This window comes from Eubalaena glacialis, chromosome 13 (genome assembly GCF_028564815.1).
Source record: "Eubalaena glacialis isolate mEubGla1 chromosome 13, mEubGla1.1.hap2.+ XY, whole genome shotgun sequence".
In the NCBI taxonomy this organism is placed as follows: Eukaryota; Metazoa; Chordata; class Mammalia; order Artiodactyla; family Balaenidae; genus Eubalaena; species Eubalaena glacialis.
The window spans coordinates 11178206-11197872 of NC_083728.1; the positions used below are offsets into that span (position 1 = coordinate 11178206).

Genomic DNA, 19667 nt, shown 5'->3' on the forward strand with positions numbered 1-19667 from the left:
GGGGGTGCTGGAAGCTGGGCCGCGCGGACTCCGGGGCGGTGGCGCACAGGGACTTGGAGGGAAAGGCACCTGGCGCGGCACGTGCTGTCCCTAAGAAGTTGACGCTGCAAGGCGCGTGCAGTCCCTGGCCCGCAGTGGCACGAGGGGCCCAAGGGCAATGGCGCGCTCGGACCTCCAGGGAGAAGCACAAGACCGGGCGCGTGGTGCGTGCGGCCCCGGGGCGGCGGAGCGTGGAGACTTTCCGTGGCACGTTGGCGCCTGGGGCAGTGACGCGAGGGGTCCAGGGCCAGCGGGCACTCGAACCTCCGGGGGAAGCACCTGACCCCAGGAGGCTGGCGCGCGGCGGGGCGAGTGCATCCCGAGGGCAGCGGAGCGCGGGGACCACGAGGGCAGGCGGGCGGAGGGGCGTGGGCGGGAGGGCGGGGAAAGGGGAGAGGGCGGCGGCGGGGCGCTCGGCGCGTGCGGTCCGGGCCAGGGCTCGGGAAGGCGCCCAGCGGAGCGCTGCACATCCGAGGGCCCGTGCCCGGCGCTGGGCCGCCCGGACGCCCGGGGTCGGCGCCGCGTGGCCCCCGCGTTCCCCGCCGCCGCCCGCGCTCCCCGCCCCGAGCGCCGCCCCTCCCTCCGGCCCGCCTCCCGCCCCGCTCCCTCCCTCCCTCGGCGGCTGCCTCGCGGCGCTCCCGGCGCACTCGGAGCCCGGCGGGGACCGGGAGGCAGAGGCGGGCGGCCCTGGGTCCGAGTGCCGGAGCCGAGCGGGGCCCGGGGGCCGAAGTTTGCCGGCGGCTCCGGGAGGTGGCGCGGGTGGCTTCCAGCCCCTGGTCGTGTCCTCGCCGGGACCCGCCGGCGAGCCGCGGCCCGGCCAACTCCGCGGTGGGGACGCTGTGCCGCGAACTTGAGGTGGGAACTTGGCGCGCTGCAGCCTCTCCGAGCACCGCCGGACTGGCGGACTCGGGCTCCGGTGGGGGGAGATGCACGTGGCCGTGGCCCCGGCGCCCCAGAGGGGACCCCGAAAGCCACTGAGGGGGGCGGCCGGGACGACAGAGGACCCGGGAGCAGCTGCGGGCGGCGGCGTGGAGCGCGCTCGCCACGGTCATGGTGCGGGTCCAGCTTCGTTTCTTCCCGGGGGTCCCCGGGGTGCGAAGTGACAGGGCAGGAGGGGGGGGCACATCCCGGCTGTGGCAGAGGTTTCTCGCCGTCTCGCGGGAGGATCGAGTGTTGGGGGGAGGTGGTAGGGGGGCGTCTGTCACTCGCTCATTCACTCCATCCTTAGGCACCGAAGGGAGCATCCCGTCAGTGGGCTTTATTGAGTCACTCATTAACGCCACAAGCTTTTATTGAGCGCCCACTGTGTGCTGGGCCCTGGGGACTCCTCAGCCTCCGGGGCTCCCTACCCAGAAGGGGCTCAGCCTGGATGAATTGGAGTCTTCGGATGAGGAAGGAAAAGAGAGAAGTTCATTCATTCATTCATGGATAGGACAAAGATTGGTTGAGCACCTACTGTGCACAGCTCACCATGCCAAGTGCCCAACGTTCATTATTTCATTCATTTAACAGTTATTGAGGCACTGTGCTGAGGAGAGAACCGTGAAGGAGAGGGATGGGATGGGGGCAGGAGAGGATGGAAGCCAGCTTGCAGCTTGGAGAGCATCCCCCTCCCCATGTGTGTAGGCAGAACGTCACTGGAAGGTTGCAGAACGGCCTTTCCTTGGTTCGCCTACTGCATTCATTCTCAAGGGGAGGGGTGGAGGCTGGAATAGGTGGTTGGATAAGAAGAAAAGGTCTTTAAAAAGCTCTTTAGGGGAGGGTGGTAGTGGGGAGGGGGGCTGAGAAACACTGATCTAACCATACCGATGAAGGGAGGCTCCCACCGATGGGGTGTATTAGTTAAGTTGTCCATCCAGCAGGCATTTTCTTAAGCACTTGCTATTCTTAAGTACATACAGGTGCCAGGCACCAAAGTCACCAAGGAGAATGAGACGGACACAGAGACCCCGTTTGCTGACCCCTCAGACAAATGCAGGGGAGGTGGGAGGAGGGAGCAGGAACTGCTCTGATTCATTGTATGTGTGTTAAAGGGGGAGGGGCTGCTTCTGACTATGAATCTAAGCAGAGGTTTATTCACTAGGGTGTGTTTGATACCCACACACATGACTGCAGTCAGAGTCACTTCAGGGAGCCCCCCCGGAGCACGTTTCCAAGGCAGATTTGGCACTGCTGGAGCCCCAGCCCCAATGCTGGAGCCAGGGGAGGGGCAGGTAGCCAGACCTGAGCTTGACCCTGTGTCCTCTGTCTTGGAGCTCTGCAGAGGCACCTGCCGAGCGGGGAGGGAGGGAGGGTGTGTCTGAAAGACAGGTGAGGATGGCCTCTGGGGATTGCCGTCACCAGTCATTCCCTAAGCCAGCCCATTCCAGTGGAAAGATGTCTGTCATGGGACCCACTCCAAACCCACAGGGGACTGTGAATGTGCTAGAAACAAGACAGCGGGCTGTCTTGATTCCTGTCCCAAGCCCTGAGAACCCAGGCTGGGGGAGTCCTGGAGTCTGATTGGGGCAGATCTGGGGGCTAAGCTCCTGTCCCACTGCCATTCTGAATTCTCTGCACCAGCCACACAGCTGGGCTCTGGCAAGAGATGAGCGAGATGCCCCAGGGAACAGAAGAGCAGAGACATGTGTCCTGGATGTAGGGCTGAGAGACTCAAACCGAGACTAAGGAATTAACCCCCTGGACCCCTAAAAGGTGTCTTGACTAGGCCGTCTTTTCTCCACATCCCCCTTCCGAATATGTGAGGAAGAGTCAACATTTCCGGTTGCCAAAGATATAGGGTCTGGGAATCCACTCTTGGTTGGCTCATTAAACCCAGATACGGAGCCCCTGGGTGGAAAATGGCGGCTGGAGAAGCTACTCTAAAGAGAATTAATATAAAGGGGGAGGGAAGAAAGGCTAGCTGCCAGCACTCAATCCCTGCTGGCCATTTTTGTTCCATAGCAGTCAGTATTTGACTGACAAAGTCAGAACATGGAGTGAATGTGCTCCAGATAGGATCCGAATGGTGCCTCAGCTCTCCCCCTGCCCTGTGGTCACAGCCTCACACCTGCGTCTCCCCAGGCGGGCGGGCACGCCATGCTCTCCCTCGTTCCTTCCTCCCTTCCCCGCCGCAGCTGACCACAGACACGCGGCCTCAACACTTGCTAAGGAACAAGAAACGAGGGATTGTTTAAGCCGGTGTCGCCTTCCTGCTGCCCCAAGGTCCTCACTGCTCTCCAAGCCTGTGCTTCTACTTAACGCCTGTGTTCCCAAATTGGGGGGCTGCAAGCAGGCAAAGAGAAACAGACCTTCCGGCTCCCACCCCCAAAGCCCCTCCTGGTAGAAGGCAAACTGTTATTTTGCCAAAAGCAGAGTAGCGAGGCTCCAGAGGCCGCCTCTGTCTGGGGGGAAGGGCGTCTCCGGCATGTTCTCTCTTTGGGGGTGGCGGGGTGGAGGAAAGAGCCCAGCTCCCAGCAAATATCCCCCGCCACCCCAGTGACTTGGGCCCCAGCTCGCAGGAAGCAGGGCTGAGGTCCAGCATGGTTGGATTGTAACGAGGGAGGACGGGAGGGAGCCAAGGAAGATGGATTCCCCACGCGGGCACAGCATCTCACAGAGATCCAGCATGCCAGGACCTGGGCCAGCCTAATGGCTGGATCTGTTTGGATTAACGTTTTAATTGAGGATTAATGCGGCGTGACCCACCTCTGAGTCAGCCCAGCCAGGAGCCCTAACCCTGACAGATGAAGCTGCACCGGCAGGGGCAGGGCTGCATGGAGAGATCAGTGGGGTGCCCTCGACACCCGCTCGGGGTCAGGGGATCACACAAGTTGGGAAGTGTGGGGCGGGGTGGGCAGAAAGAAACCAAAGACCGAGGAGCTCAGGAAAAACTGCTTTTTTTTTTTTAAGAGAGTTGCATTGCACTTGGTTCATTTCTTACTGCCACCTATTAACACCAATTTAGTGGCCAAAAGCAACAAATTTATTCTCTTACAGTTTGGGGGGATCAGGAGTCCAAATGGGTCTCGTTGGGCTAACATCAAGGGGGCAGCAGAGCTGCATTCCTTCTCGGGGGAGAATCCGTTTCTGCCTTTCCCAGCTGCTGGAGGCTGCCTGCCTCCTTGGCTCCTGGCTTCGCATCATTCCAACCTCTGCTTCTGTCATCACATCTCTTTCTCTGACTCTGATCCTCCTGCCTCCGTCTTATAAGGACCCTTGTGTGATATTGGGCCCACCAGTCGATCCAGGGTCATCTCCCCATCTCAAGGCCCTCGGTTTAATCACAGCAGCATAATCTCTTTTGCCATGTTAGGTAACATATTCACAGGTTCCATCCAGGGCTTGGGACATGGGCATCTTTGGGAGGCCACTATTCTGCCAAGCACAGGAACGTGCCTCATCAGTTTACATTGCTGACGGGGAAACTGAGGCCCAGCCAAGCGAGTGACTTGACTTCAGTGCCAGGTGAGATGGAGAGCCGGCACTGAGGTCCAGCCCTCTGGAAGGAGTTGTCTGCTTCACATTCCTCCTCTGAGAAAGGAAATGCGAGGGGAGGAGCGGGCAGGGGAGGCGCCAAGCGCGCTGTGCAGAAGCCATTCTAGCAAGCACAGAGCCCTTCTAATGTGCCAGGCACGGCTTCAAGCACTTAGGAGGAGAGTGCGATGATTACCCCCAGTTTACAGCTGAGGCCACTCAAGCACAGAGAGGTGAAGTTATTTGCGGAAGGCTGCACAGGTGGTAAATGGTGAGCCAGGCAGCGTGGTCCAGAGGCCACACCCTCACCCCTGGCTGGTGCCTGTCTACACCATAGGAGAGTTCTGCCGAGAGACCAAAATGGCAACTGAGAACTTGACGCAAGCAGGAGTTTTGTTGATTTCTTACTCTGTTCTTGTGCAAATACCCAGTAGGAATAAAGATGTTTCCCCAGCTATGGGCAGTTGCCTGCTTCTCCCCATCCGCAAAGACTTTTCAAAAGCTTGTGCATAGAAAATAGAGACGAGAGACCCCGTCCCTGGCTTGCTCCTGGTGCTGGACACCCTCCCCCCTCCACCAGGAATGAGCAATGCAGGGGCCCAGTAAAATGCAGAGTCAAAAAGCTTTGCTCAGAATCCCACAGACCTAGTTGGAGTCTGGTTTCATCGCCAGAGTCATGAGTTTTCACTTCTCAAAGCCTCAATTTCCTCATCTGTAAAATGGGGGTGTTAATAGTAACACCTGCCTCTTAGGGAAGGATGTGGGCTCGCACAGTTAAGGCTCTTCCACAGCGCCTGGCGCCTAGTGTGTGATGATGGGAGGCTGTGACGGGTGTTGCTCCAGCACTGTGAGTGTTTGGTGCTCTCTCTGCATCCCCCCCTCCTGCTCAGAAGAGGGACGGGCCTAGGACTGGAAGAGTGGAGTCGAGAGAGGACAGCAGTTTGTCAAAACCCTGGAGAGACCCAAGAGGTGTCTTAGCAGTTGGGATCAGCACATAACAGTTTGTGGAATCCTTCCTGTCCTTGATGGGATGTGGCTGTGGGGATGAGAGATCAAGTGACAGTGATCGTACCTGCAGCAAACCTCCGTTCACCAGATCCTCATAACAGCCCGGTAAGGTCGGCACACTTATCCCCGCTTTATAGGGGGAAACAGGCCCAGAAGAGGGCCGGCGCCTCAGTGGGTGTAGATGGCTGTATCGGGCCGAATGGGTATTAACAAAAGCAGCAGTGACAGCCAGGCAAGCCTGACTTAGACCTCCCTCCCATCCTGCTCCCCACGCCTGAGTCCTACCCCCCAGGCCCTGCACCCCACCCTCAGTCAGATGCTGACCACAGAGCAGCCTCATGGTGCGGGGGTGGGGGTGCTGCCCCTCAGAACTCCTCCTGGCTTCAGTGCTCATTTCTCTTTGGAAATGTATCCTCAGCCCTCCATCATAGCTCGTGAAAATCATCTTTCTCCCAGGAAGAAGGAAAAGAAATTGCATGGGGAGTGTCATCGGATCTGTGGGCTCACAAAGGGGCATTTGATCAAGGCAGCCCCAGTGCAGAAGGTTTTTCTCTCTAAACAGAGGGTCTCCACTTCTCCAGTGAAGCTCCCCTAGCGTGGGATCCACAGAGCCTTCCAGAACCCCAAGGAGATTGAGCAGTTGGGCAGGGGGCTTCCTGCCAAAGCCCAGAGCAGCTAGAGGGTCTGCAGGCTTTCCTGGCCCCTCCCTTTCCTCTCTCTCAAACGTCAGCAGGCTCTCAGGGAGCCTTCGAAAATGCCAATTCCTGGGCCTCCCCCTTGGGGATTCTGATGGAGAGGCTCTGTGGAGGGGCCTGGGAATCTGTATCTCCACTGAGTCCAGGGAGATTCCGAACCCAGTGGCTTGATTTTTTTCGTATTCTTCTTCTTCTTTTTTCTAAAACCTGGATTAAAACCCAGGGTTGTGCTAACCACACTCTACTTCATACCACTCTTCATCACTGGCCTGTGCCAGGCCACCTTAGTCACTGTTCCCTTCATTCCAATCCCCACGCTTATTCCCCTCCCCCTGCCCTCCCAGGCACCCTCCCTGTGGTTGATAGAGGTCCTTACATGTGCTCAAGTCTTTGTAAAATATGTAATGTTGTGTGTGTGTTCATTTACATAAATAGCATAGTGCTATAAACTTCTTTTCCTTTTTCCACTCGGCACCATGTTTTTAAGATCTAAATGTGTTGCTAAACCTACATCTAGTCCGTTGCTTCTAATTCCTGTGCAACCTCCAGGCATCCGCCATCTGCATCGCTTGTTCATTTCCCCCCTGGCAGGGACACTGGGAGACCTCCTAGCACCAAAGCAACACAAGCTGCACGCCCTTGTGCCTTGTTCCTCGCTTAGATATGAGTCCCCAGAAGCAGATGCTGAGTCAACTATTTGAGTGTAAATAATATATTACAGACAATGTCTATCACAACCCCTGTGGACCCAGGTCTGGGGAATATACCAAAGAGTGGGTTTCCTGGGTCATAAGGCACATTCCCCTCAGTACCCCTGATGGCTTTCCCAGAGGCTATACCAGACTGCACTCCCTCCAGCAACGGGCTCTGGGGTCAGACAATACTGGGTTCCAGTCCTGCTTGATCAGGTCAAGAAAGGAGTCCCCATTGGCTGGTGGAGGGGGAGGACGACAAACCCCCCTCATAGCTAATAATAATACAGCAGGCCCACTGAGGGTCCACAGGGTGTCAGGCATTGGGCCAAGCACATCACCTGTGACATCTGCTTTAGTCCTCAGCATAACTCAGGGAGATTGGAGCAACTCGTATCCCCATTTTACAGAGAAGGAAACTGCATCTCAGAGGCAGGACATGACTTTTCCAAAGTCACAGAATGACTGGGCTTGAACCCAGATGTTCTGACTTCAGAGCTAGTGGGCTCTTCTGCTTCCCCGTCTTGGGGTAGTCAGCAAGTTGCCCCCCAAGCTGAAGTCTAACCAGCTTTTTCTCAACATCCCCTGTATTTGTCTCCTATTGCTACTGTAACAGATAACCACAAACTGAGTGGTTTAAAACAACACGAACTTCACAACATTGTAAATCAACTATACTCCAAAAAAAAAATTTAATTAATAATTTTAAAAACCACGAACTTACTACCTCACACTTCTGGAGAAGAGAGGTCTCAAATGGGCATTACAGGACTAAAATAAAGGTGTGGGCAGGCTGTGTTCCTTTCTGGAGGGGAGAGTCCATTCTTTGCCTGTGTTGGCTTCCAGAGGCTGCCTGCTTTCCTTGGCTCATGGCCCCTTCCATCTTCAAAGCCAGCATTGGCCAGTCGGGTCTTTCTCGCAGCATTGCATCACTCTGATGCACCCTCCTACCTCTCTCTGCCATCTTTTAAGGACTCTTGTGGTTGCATGGAGGCCCCAGAGAATCCAGGAAAATCTTCCCACCTCAAAGGAAGCTGATTAGCAACCTTATTTCCATCTGTAAGCTTGATTCCTGCTTGCCACATAGTCTAACATATTCACAGGTTCTAGGGGTTCGGATAAGGACACGGACATCTTTTGGGCGGGGCAGGGTGGGGATTGGGGGGATTATTCTGCCTACCATAGCCCCCCTAGTGGTGTCTACCCACACTGACCACTCGGGCCTGGGGTGGAGTGCAGCTTCAGCAGGGAAGTGGGTGCTGGGCGGCGGGCACTGAGCACAGGGAATACCGGCCTCTGGGCTTCGCCATATCTCTGCTAGCCTGGCCCTCCTGCCCACCCCAACCCAGCCAGGTCAAAGCTATCAGCTAATACCATCCCCTCCCCGACCACACATGATCATCAGGTCAGCTTTGGTGGTCTGACACCACCCATCCATCCATGTGCGAGGCCCCCATCCCTGCTCTCTCTCCCTGATTTGCCCACACCCTCTCCTGTCCATCATCCCACAGCCAGGAAAGGCTGCCTCTAACTCAGGCCTCATCACAGCACCACCTATTGGTCACCTGGGTGAATGGCACCACTGGAATCATCCTGCAGCCCAGTCTTTCCCCCTCACCACACTCCAGTCCTGCAGCAGGTCCTGTCAGCTCTTCCACCAAAGTCCACCCCAAATCCATCCAATTCTCCAGACCCCTCCACTGATCCAAACCTCGATGGTCTCTTTCCAGAATGACTACAGGGGCTTCCAGCCTGCTCTCCCCAACCCAGCCTGAATCTTCTCCTGAGGATGCCTCGCCCACGAGGAATAAACCCCAGCTCCGTCTGATGCCTGCCGATGCCCCCACACTCATCTTCTCCTACCTTCCCCTCACTCACTCTGCCCAGCCACTCGGGCTTCACTTTGGTCTTTGACCATCCAATCCCATCCCCAGGTTGGGGAGCAGGCTCTTCCCATTCCCACCACCTGAGGCACCCTCCCCCAGGTCCTCCCAGGGCTGGCTCTGCCCCCAGGGTCCCCTCCTCCGAGAAGCCCTCCTGGGTTAGCCCTCCAGCTAACATTGACCCCTAGTCATTTCCCATCTGTCACCTTGTTCTGTTTTCATCACAATACTCGCTACAGCCTGTGTACTTATTTAGAGACTGTCTCCCCCACTAGAACGTCACCTCCGTGAGGACAGGGCTGGGTCTGTCTTGTCCTCTGCTGTGCCTCCAGACCTAGCCCAGTCCGACACATGATAAGTGTTGACTGAATGAATGACAGCTCCCTCAGGACTCCTCCTCCTCATCCCCACCATCGGAGCCCCTTTCTCAAATGGCTTCCTCTTCCCAAGTAGACATATAGACCCTAAGAGGCAAAATCATTAAATTCCACCATGCTCGAGAACTGACAGATCTAACACTGTAGGGAAATTTTAAAAGATCAACCTTTTTGTGAGGGTATCAGACTGGGTGAAAAGAAGCATTATATTCCAGAAGCAGGACTTTGGAGCCTGTTTGATCTATGATCCTCACCCGAGACTCTAGCATGCAGAACCGTCACCCCACACCCATCAGACTGGGTAACCCCAAGACCAAAGGCTCAGGAGAAGCGTGCCCATCCCTCACTTAGCAAATTCCAGCATCTGGGCCTCCCCAGGGCCCTCTGGCCCTCTGCATACCAGCAGCCTGAACGAAGCATGCTTTTTCTCTCCTCTCCATGCTAACAAGTCTCTGAGACAGGACAACTTTCCACACAGGAGACTGAGGCTTTAACTCACAATTGACATGGGTCATGAGAGAAAAAAAATGAGGAATCGTTAATTGGGGGAGCTTTCTGCTGGAGGGAAATCGAGGAGGGTTGAAAGAAGAAATTCTGCAAGAAGAGAAGTGATTACAGATGTGGGGTTTCACAAAAGCTCTCCAGGGCTTGCAGGATGAGAGGAATATTCCTTTGCCTTCATCACTATTCTTGCCAAACAGAATGTCGTTTTCCCTCTTGTCTTTGGTGGCAAAGATAAAGCAGCAGAGCTGAAAAGCGGTCGCACTTAAAAGCGATCTTTCTCCTCCAAGGGATTCTGGCAGGCTTTGACTGAGGAGATGAGTTCCAATTTTAGGTGAAGTTAAAAACACTCAACTCTTTAAAATCAAATCATTTTTTTCAAACACGGGTGTACCCTAGTTTTCCAAAACCTGAGTGAAACTATAGCTTGCCCCAAAGATAAATGAGTGGAGTGATGATTTGCTTTTGTGAAAGAATTTCTGTTAAGAAGGTGCCCCTTTCAGATGTGGAAACCGCCGTGGCTCCTGTTAAACACTGCTTCTCATCCATGCAGGATTGCGTGTATGTGTGTGCACCCACGTGTGTTTCCCCTGAACATGTCCATAGCACAGATGGACACTCAGGTATCGGAAATAGGTTTCCATTTGTAATTGATAGGCTTTGCTGGTACCACTTGCATCCATGGAGGATTGAGCTTGGGGGAGGTGTGGTGATTTTTAAAAGCAAAGTATTAGACTCTTACTACTTTTCCCTGGATCAGCTGAATTCTGGAGAGCTCTGTTGCTGTCATCTAGGGGTCTCAAACTCAAATGCCTACAGGGGCCAGGAAGGAAACATACATGAGAGAAGTAAAGTGGGTGTTAGGAAGACAACAGGGAGGGGTAGGGACTGTGGTGGATTGTAGCGTTCGTGCCCTGCCTAAAGGGGGCGGTCGTTTCTCAGCTGGAATTTGGGCCAAATATTACCAGATAGTCTGATTTTTCAAAAGAAACCAAAATATACGAATTTTTACATGAAATGTCTTCATTTTCAAAATCTTCTCCCAGCCAGGCAAAATATTTGTGAACCAAATGCAGCTCATGAGATATGAAGGAATAAGCGATCTCATTCTAGTGGCACAAACCCTTAGCTTTGAGGGTTGGGAAGGAAGAAGTCTATGGAAGCTGAGATTTTGACCTCAGTTTCTCAGAAGTGCCCTCATCATGTTGGCCTCACCAACAGGAAACGTACTCATTTGTTGAGCATTTCTTGGAGCTTTTACACTGCTGGGCACAGGGATTCAGAGATGAGTAGAGCACACTCTTCCCCCAGGGAGCAAGCAGTCTACTAAAGGAGCCAGGCTTGCACACAGATCATTCGAAAACAGGTGGCAAGTGCAGTGAAGATAAATGGGGGTGGGGGGTGGGGCTGACATTCGATTTAGCTGGAAGAGCCAAGGAGGGCTTTCTGGAGGAGTGAGCATGCCTGTCCGATTCATTCCTGTATCCTCAAGATGATGTTTACCGATATATGAGCAAACATGGCACTGTTGTGATAACTGTGCATTTTTTGGACATTGACCCTGATTTATGGCAAGTGATATCAGTTTTCCATGTATGGAAGGAATACAAGGTGTCCCTTTGAGTTAAATACTAATAATAATAGTAGACAGTGGGAGTTCTCTGGTGGCCTAGTGGTTAGGATTCCAGGCTTTCACTGCCATGGCCCGGGTTCAATCCCTGGTTAGGGAACTGAGATCCTACAAGCCACATGGCATGGCCAAAAAATAAATAAAATAAAATAATTTTAAAAATAATAGTAGACAGCAAGTATTGAGCACCTACCATGTCCCAGGCACTCTATTAAGTGGTCTTAGACGGTACATAATTCATTGAATCCTCTCAGTAATCGTGTGAAGTGGATCATATGGTCATACCCATTTTACAGATGAGGAATTGAAACACGTTGAGGTCGAGTAACTTGCCCAGGCCATGTGACTCCAAAATCTATGCTCGTAACCACAACAGCAGACAGACATTTATTACTCACAGTTCTGGAGGCTGGGAGTCTGAGATCAGGGTGCCAACATGGTCGGGTTCTGATGGGGGCTCTCTTCCTGACTTGTAGGTGGCTATTGTCTCACTGTGCCCTCACATGGGACCTCTAGTGTCTCTTCCTCTACTTATAAGGGCACTAATCCCACCATGGGGGCTCCACCCTCATGACTTCATCTAAACCTAATCACCCCCCAAAGGCCCCACCTCCTAATACCAACCCATTGGAGGTTAGGGCTTCCCCGTGTGAATTTGGGGGAACACAATTCAGTCCATATCAGCAAATATCTGCAGAATCAGCATCATCCGTGGAGACTCAGGAGTCACTGTGGGTCTTTCCTCCCCTCTCCCCCCAGGCCCGAGAGGGATGTGAAGGCCCAAAATGACCCTCTTACCGGGAGACAATTCTGATTACGACTACAGCGCGCTGAGCTGCGCCTCCGACGCCTCCTTCCACCCGGCCTTCTTCCCCCAAAGCCAATCACTCAAGGGCGTCTTCTACCGCCGAGCCCAGCGGCTGCGGCCGCAAGACGAGCCCCGCCAGGGCGGCCAGCCAGAGGACCGCAGGCGCCAGATCATCATCAACGTGGGCGGCATCAAGTACTCGCTGCCCTGGACCACGCTGGAGGAGTTCCCGCTAACGCGGCTGGGCCAGCTCAAGGCCTGCACCAACTTCGACGACATCCTCAACGTGTGCGATGACTACGACGTCACCTGCAATGAGTTCTTCTTCGACCGCAACCCGGGGGCCTTCGGCACCATCCTGACCTTCCTGCGGGCCGGCAAGCTGCGGCTGCTGCGGGAGATGTGCGCCCTGTCCTTCCAGGAGGAGCTGCTCTACTGGGGCATTGCCGAGGACCACCTGGACGGCTGCTGCAAGCGCCGCTACCTGCAGAAGATCGAGGAGTTCGCCGAGATGGTGGAGCGGGAGGATGAGGACGACCCGCTGGACAGCGAGGACCACGACAGCGAGGGCCCCACGGAGGGCGAGGGCCGCCTGGGCCGCTGCATGCGGAGACTGCGCGACATGGTAGAGAGGCCACACTCAGGGCTGCCCGGCAAGGTGTTCGCCTGCCTGTCGGTGCTCTTTGTCACCGTCACCGCCGTCAACCTCTCCATCAGCACCTTACCCAGCCTGAGGGAGGAGGAGGAGAAGGTAAGAGCCCAGGACCACTCTCCTCCCAGAAGTGCACAGCCTTCTCACCTGCACTGTCACCTCCTCCAGGAGGTCTTCCCTGAGTGCACTGGCTGAGCAGCACCCCAGTCCATCATTGTGCTTACATATGTTCATAAGTGTGTTTACACGTGTGTTGCCCGTCTCCACCTTCAAACACAAGCTCCATGCCTGTGCAGGTCTGCGCTGTGCCCCGCCCCCCCCCAACATTGTCCAGCAGGGAGGAGGCACTCAGCCACTCTCTGTTGGATGGATGGATGGATGGATGGATGGATGATGTGATTTATGATGTACCTGGCCCCAAGCTAAGCACATGACATATACCATCAAAATTTATTTCACCAACTTGCATCCTTTCTCAGCCTTCCTAATTCCCTTGCATGAAAATATCCCAGAAAGCTTTTTTGGGTCCTGAATATGATTTTTACTGATAGATGTGTGTGTGTGCACATGACCTCAAATAGTGAGCATTTCTTTCTGTTAAATAAGAGAATTCCCATAAAGTGTTTACTCCAGGGCCTGACGGGATGTGTGTCCAATTCTCAGGGATACCACTCACTTAGCCAGCAGTTACTAGGAGCCAAGGGCTGGGCTGCCACTCTGCCTGCATCTTATCTTCTCAGCGAATCTTCCAGCATCCTGGTATGGGAGGTGTTCTCACACCCACTTGACAGCTGAGAACACTGAGACAAAGCAGCTTGCCCAGACCCAGGTCTGACTGAGTCCCTAGTCTGGTTCTTAAGCATGGAAGTATGGGTGCCACATGGCAGCCTGGGACCTCATCTAGCTCCACAGTTCAGCCTCCTTATGTATGAGACCCTCAGCCTTTGAGTTGGGACCCTTTCCCCACACATAGGGGTTCTGGAAGCAAGTCTCAAGACAGACCAAAAGGTTCAGACGGTGCAAATTGTGTAGGCATTGGAGAAATAGGTAGTATGGCGGTAGGAACTCAACATAAATATCATGCCAGCCAGCATTTATTGAGCACTGGCTGTGTACCCTGCATGTGCTAAGGGCTTTACATGAACTCTCTGATCAAACATTAGAACCACTCACCACGTGAGGGTTTTTCCACACACATATATTATGGAAAAAGTAGCAATAGTGTTGCATTTATAACTCACAGGGAGTTTCGGGCACTTCTTTTTTAATACATTGAATTTTAAAAACCAGTGTTAAGAAAACAGCACTCAACCAGTAAAATGAACTTTTGAGAAGCATAAGGGGTAGTGATGAAGGGGGCAGGGCTAGAGCCAGACGGCCTGAATTTGAATCCCACTTCGTCCACTCTGGCTGTGTATCTATAGGCAAGTTACTTAACCTCTCTGTGCCTCAGTTTCCCGACATGTCCAAGAGGCTGTGAACAGGCTCACCTCACAGCACTTGAGGGTTCAGTGAATGGGTCTACGGGAAGTGGTTGGAACATTGCCTGGCGATTGTGTGCAGGAAGTGCTCACTATGAGGATTATACGTGCCTACCAAAAACAGAGGAAATGCCCGTCATTTGAGACCTGTCTGGAAACACCTGTATTTAGTGTAGATTTCTTCTTGGCTCCAACGTACACAATACTGATTTTATCAGGAAAATACTAACAAAGCCACAGTTTTATTCAACTTCTGATACTTGCTTTAAAAAAAAAAATACCCGGCCTTTTTCATGACTCAGTAAAAATGCTGTTCTTCTACTTCATTTGGGGGACCAGTGGGGTTCACTGTTTCACCTGAGCACATGTTTGAGTGCCTACTGTATTCAGGCTCCACAGGGCAGACAGGGTGACCAGAGTGAGTCTCCAGATTCAGGGAGCTCAAGTCTAGGTGACAGCCCCGTGACCATAAGTACGACACACAAGCCAAGGGGGCTCTTGTGAGAGGACCACCAACTGTGCTGGGGATACTTGGAGGGGAAGCACTCCAGGAAGGCTTCCCAGAGGAGGGGGCTTCCTGTCCCAGAGGTCTGAGACCTCAAAGCCTCACCAAGTACTAGTTCATCTCTCCAGCCTCTCACGTATTCCTAGAGAAAGAGCTAGCAGAGCAGGTCTGGTAGAACCCAGCTGTGCCCGGGAACCGACAAGATGCCCCAGGTAGAACCATTTGTGCCTTCCCTCTCTGCCAAAGGCCCCTTTGAGGTTGAGGTCCAAACCCACTGGGACGGTCCACCGTCCTGTTGTATTGCAGACCAGAGCAACAAGCTGGCAGCCCACATGACAGATGCAGCGCACAGATGTGTTTGAGTGAACCACGGAGTGCTTTCTTCGTATTAAATTGTCACAACATTTAAAACCCAGGAGATTTCATGTAAAACTCCAAATTTCCAGCTTCTCTTGAAAAATTCGGTGAGGCAGCCTCAAGACTGAATTCTCCTGGGACAGCCATCAGGGGGCGATGAGCAAGATGGCTGCGCTCCCCAGCAGGCCTCCACCCCACCTGGGCCACCTCCACCGTTTTCCCTTTGCCTGACTGGCCTTCACTTGACACCCCGTCTAAACACCAGGCCAGGGCTCTTCCGTCCATGCTGGTAACAAATATGAATTGATCCACTGGGCGCGTGCTGGGCCTTTCCAGGCATTGGGGTCCTGAGAGTGAACTGTCCTGCCCTGTGGGGCTACAGTCTCCTGGGGCAGTGGGGCAGGCAGGCAGGGCTGAGACAGACAATAAACATGGTAAATAAGTAACTTACTGAGCATATTAAAAGATGATGAGCATTACGATGAAATAGAGCAAGATAAGGGGAATCGGGGTACCGGACAAAGGGGGGGGCATTTAAACAGGGGAGGTCCCAAAAGCCGTCCCTGGGAAGGTGATATGGAAGCAAAGAGCTGGAGGAAGGGAGGGCAGAGCGATACGGGTGTCTGGGGGAAGAGGAATCCTGCAGGGAAAGTCAAGAAAAGTCAACGCTGAGCTGGGGGTGAGCCTGGGGTGTTGGAGGAGCAGTGAGGAGGCCCGTGGGGCTGGAGCAGGTGAGCGAGGCAGGCAGGGGGCAAGGAAGTGGGAGAGGTGGTAGCTTGGCCACCTGTGCCCCTGGGGGACTTGAGCCATCTCTCTGAGCCACGGAGGATGCTCAGCAAGGAGGGACAGGATCCGATTCGTGTTCTGAGTCCCTCTGGCTGTGTGTGCGAAATGGACTGCAGCGACCAGGGAGCCCAGGGAAGAGGTGCCTGCAACCGTGCAAGTCAGAGAGGGCGGTGGCTGGACCCAGGTGGGGCAGTGGACAGAGTGAGAAGTGCTTTGACTCTGGAATCATTTTAAATGAAGCACCAGTGGGATTTCATGAGGATTACAGGGGAGGCGTCAGGATGAGGCCAAGTCTGTCCTGAGCACCCGGAAAAATGGGATTGCTGATCGCTAAGAAGGGAATCCACAGGTGGGCAGGTGTGCAGGCATTCAGGAGCCCAAAGAGACTAGATCTTAAATGTTCTCAACACAATAAACGGAACGATAATTATTCATATTGCAATATATAAATGTATCAAATCAACTCATTGTACACCTTAAATTTGTACACCATGTTATATGTCAATTACATCTCAATAAAAATAAATTTTAAGAAGAAAGAAATCAGGAGCCTGTTTCGGGACATGATGAGTTTGAGACACCTATCAGACATCCCAGGAGGCAGCCCGTCTGGGGTCTGGAGTTCAGGGGCGAGGTCTGGGCTAGAGAGAGATTAGGAATGGTCAGTGTTGAGATGGTACTTCAAGCCCTAGGTCTGCACGGGATCAACCAGGGAGTGAGCATAACCAGAGAAAGAGAGGACTCGGGGCCGCAGGACGGGGACAGGCATCATGCCCAGACCACCTCTCACCCGGGCAGCCCAGCCAGGACAGAGCCCTGTGCTCCTTGCTGGTGGGACCGCTGACCTCTCCCCTCTCTCCCAGGGCCAGTGCTCCCAGATGTGCCACAACATCTTCATCGTGGAGTCTGTGTGTGTGGGCTGGTTCTCCCTCGAGTTCCTCCTGCGTCTCATCCAGGCGCCCAGCAAGTTTGCCTTCCTGCGGAGCCCGCTGACGCTGATTGACATGGTGGCCATCCTGCCCTACTACATCACCCTGCTGGTGGACGGCGCCGCCGCGGACCGCCGCAAGCCCGGCACAGGCAACAGCTACCTGGACAAGGTGGGGCTGGTGCTGCGGGTCCTGCGGGCGCTGCGTATCCTGTACGTCATGCGCCTGGCCCGCCACTCGCTGGGGCTGCAGACGCTGGGGCTCACGGCCCGCCGCTGCACCCGCGAGTTCGGGCTCCTGCTGCTTTTCCTCTGCGTGGCCATCGCCCTCTTTGCCCCCCTCCTCTACGTCATCGAGAACGAGATGGCCGATAGCCCCGAGTTCACCAGCATCCCTGCCTGCTACTGGTGGGCCGTCATCACCATGACAACTGTGGGCTATGGCGACATGGTACCCAGGAGCACGCCTGGCCAGGTGGTGGCGCTCAGCAGCATCCTCAGCGGCATCCTCCTCATGGCCTTCCCCGTGACCTCCATCTTCCACACCTTCTCCCGCTCCTACCTGGAGCTCAAGCAGGAGCAAGAGAGGGTGATGTTCCGGAGGACCCAGTTCCTCATCAAAACCAAGTCGCAGCTGAGCAGCATGTCCCACGACAGTGACATCTTGTTTGGAAGTGCCTCCTCAGACACCAGAGACAACAACTGAGCCCAGAGGACACACGCCGCCACCGCCACCGCCAGGACGCCCCCAGCCCTACCCGCCCTCTGAGGCTTGAAGCTATCGCCATCACTACAGAAGCCTTCAAAGGCACGTGCTGCTTCTGAGCGCAGCCCTGGCCTAGGAGTGACCGAGCCACGCCCCAGGGAGGATGTCCAGCATCCATCTGCAGGGGGTCCCTGGTCCTCAGAGTCCAGAAGTGAAGCCCAGCACACAGCCCTGTCGGTTCCCCCGCCCGCCCCAGCCCCCACGCCTGTTTCCCTAATAAGGAAATGGCTTGTTCTTTCCACCATGTAAATAACATGCCCAGCAAAGACTTGCTTTCTGGGGCTGCCTAGAGAAAAAATACAAACATCAGCAGCTACACGTCTGTCTTTAGTGTGGATCATGTGCAATTAAAGAAAACCGGTGAAAAAGAGAGAAAAAGCCTTCCATGGAGCTCTCTTAAGACAGGAAACGGCGCTTCCCAGCAAGGCCAGCCAGTGTGGGAACCAGAAGTAAAAGGGCCTGTTTCCTTGGGTCCTTCATGCCTGGTGGGGTCCCCGTGGGGTTGGAGGAAAACAGGGCAGGTACCTTTGGGAAACTGCTGGTAAAGACTGCAGTCCCTTGCTCCTCTTTCTCTTTGATTCCTCCCACCTCCAGGCCTCTCTTTCCCTCCTTTTTCCTTCTCTCCCATCTGCTGTTCTCCTCTTTTGCACCTTAAGGCCTGTTTCTCAAACTTTTCCCCCAAGGCACCCCTAACAGCCAAGTAGATACCACGTCAGCACTGCTGACTACAAAGGTGAAATCACTTCATTTTCTCTTTAAAAAAAATAGTGTGGATTTTTTAATTCTATGCCACATTTATTTTAATTTTTGAAAAAAAAAAATGCTTCAGACCGTTTATCTGAATCTAAATGTAAACCTAGATGACATTAGGTTGATGCTTTGGGAAGGTGGACCACAGTTTCCTGGGCCATCTGAGGGCATAGTCTGAAGCCCCCAAAGGCCTCCCTGGGCCCCTCAAAGACCTACAGAGCACGCACCCGACCAGGAACACCTCCCGGTCTCATGCAGTGTGGATGGTGCCAGGTAGAGAGGGAGCCCCAGGGCAGCCCACCAGATTTACTCTGCTTGCAGAGTTCAGAGCCCCTCGGTGCCAGTCTGGAGAGGCGGCTTGGCGCCCAGGTGGCGGTCACAGGCCTGCCTTCTGCCTCACAGATACCGCAGCATCGCTGGCCTCTCCACCCAAACGCCTGCTGCCTTGGCCCCGGCCCCTCCCCTCGGCCAGCTGCGGAAAGCAAAACAAAAGCTCTAAAACAAATCTGGTCCCATCACTGTCCTGCCTAAACCCACAGCGGCATCCATCACGCTGAGAATAAAGCGCAAATGCCCGGCACTGCCTGGGCCTGCCGCCCTCTCCAGCCCCATCTCCCACGTGTCTCTCTTTCGCTCACTCCATCCAACTACGCTGGCCGCTAAACTGCTCTTTAGAAGCACCCAGCGCATTTCCCGCCCCGGGCCTTCACACATTCAGATCCCTCCGCCGAGAACGCCCTTCCTGCCGAACTCTGCAGAGCTGGCTCCTCCCATCACGTTCCTGACCACTTGCCTATAGAATCCCCTCCAGCACGCACGCTACCCACGCTGTCTCTCTCACCCAACTTATCTTCTCCATCCACTTATCAGCCTCTGGAGTTGCCTTGTTTATTTCTCTGCTCCTCACTTATGGTCTGTCTCCCGCCCAAGGAGGTCAGTGCTATCGTGGCAGGGATTCAGCGCTAGAGCTCACGGCTGACTCCCAACAGCTAGCACAGGGCCCAGCAGCCAGCAGGTACTCAACAGACATTTGTGGAATGAATGAAAGACTGAGGGGAAGCAAGAAAAAGGGCCAGAAAGTAGAAAGGCTTTTGCTTTTAACATTGGATAGCGGGACGTCCGAGCACCTCTCCCTCTCCCTCCCTCCCTCCCTCTCTCTCTCTCTCTCCCCCTACCCAGTGGGGAGGCAGGGGCAGGGCTACCTCTGCACAGTGTACACGCAGTGATGCCGACTGGAAATATCATGCAAGTCACGAGGGCCTCGTGAAAGCCTCCCCCTGACACCTGCTTCCAGTGACTCACGCCTGAAAAGTAAGTGTTCCGACTAATTAGCTCTACCTTCCCGAACCCGGTG

At 54.4% G+C, this 19667-nt stretch overlaps 1 protein-coding gene across 1 annotated transcript; it reads left to right on the forward strand.

The window, feature by feature from the left end:
- Positions 1 to 795: 795 nt before the first annotated feature.
- Positions 796 to 17818, forward strand: KCNG1 (potassium voltage-gated channel modifier subfamily G member 1). The gene is made up of 3 exons (XM_061208942.1): positions 796 to 894; positions 12040 to 12839; positions 16733 to 17818. The coding sequence occupies exons 2-3, from the start codon at positions 12066 to 12068 to the stop codon at positions 17501 to 17503; spliced, it is 1545 nt and encodes a 514-aa protein (XP_061064925.1). The 5' UTR covers positions 796 to 894; positions 12040 to 12065; the 3' UTR covers positions 17504 to 17818.
- Positions 17819 to 19667: the final 1849 nt, after the last annotated feature.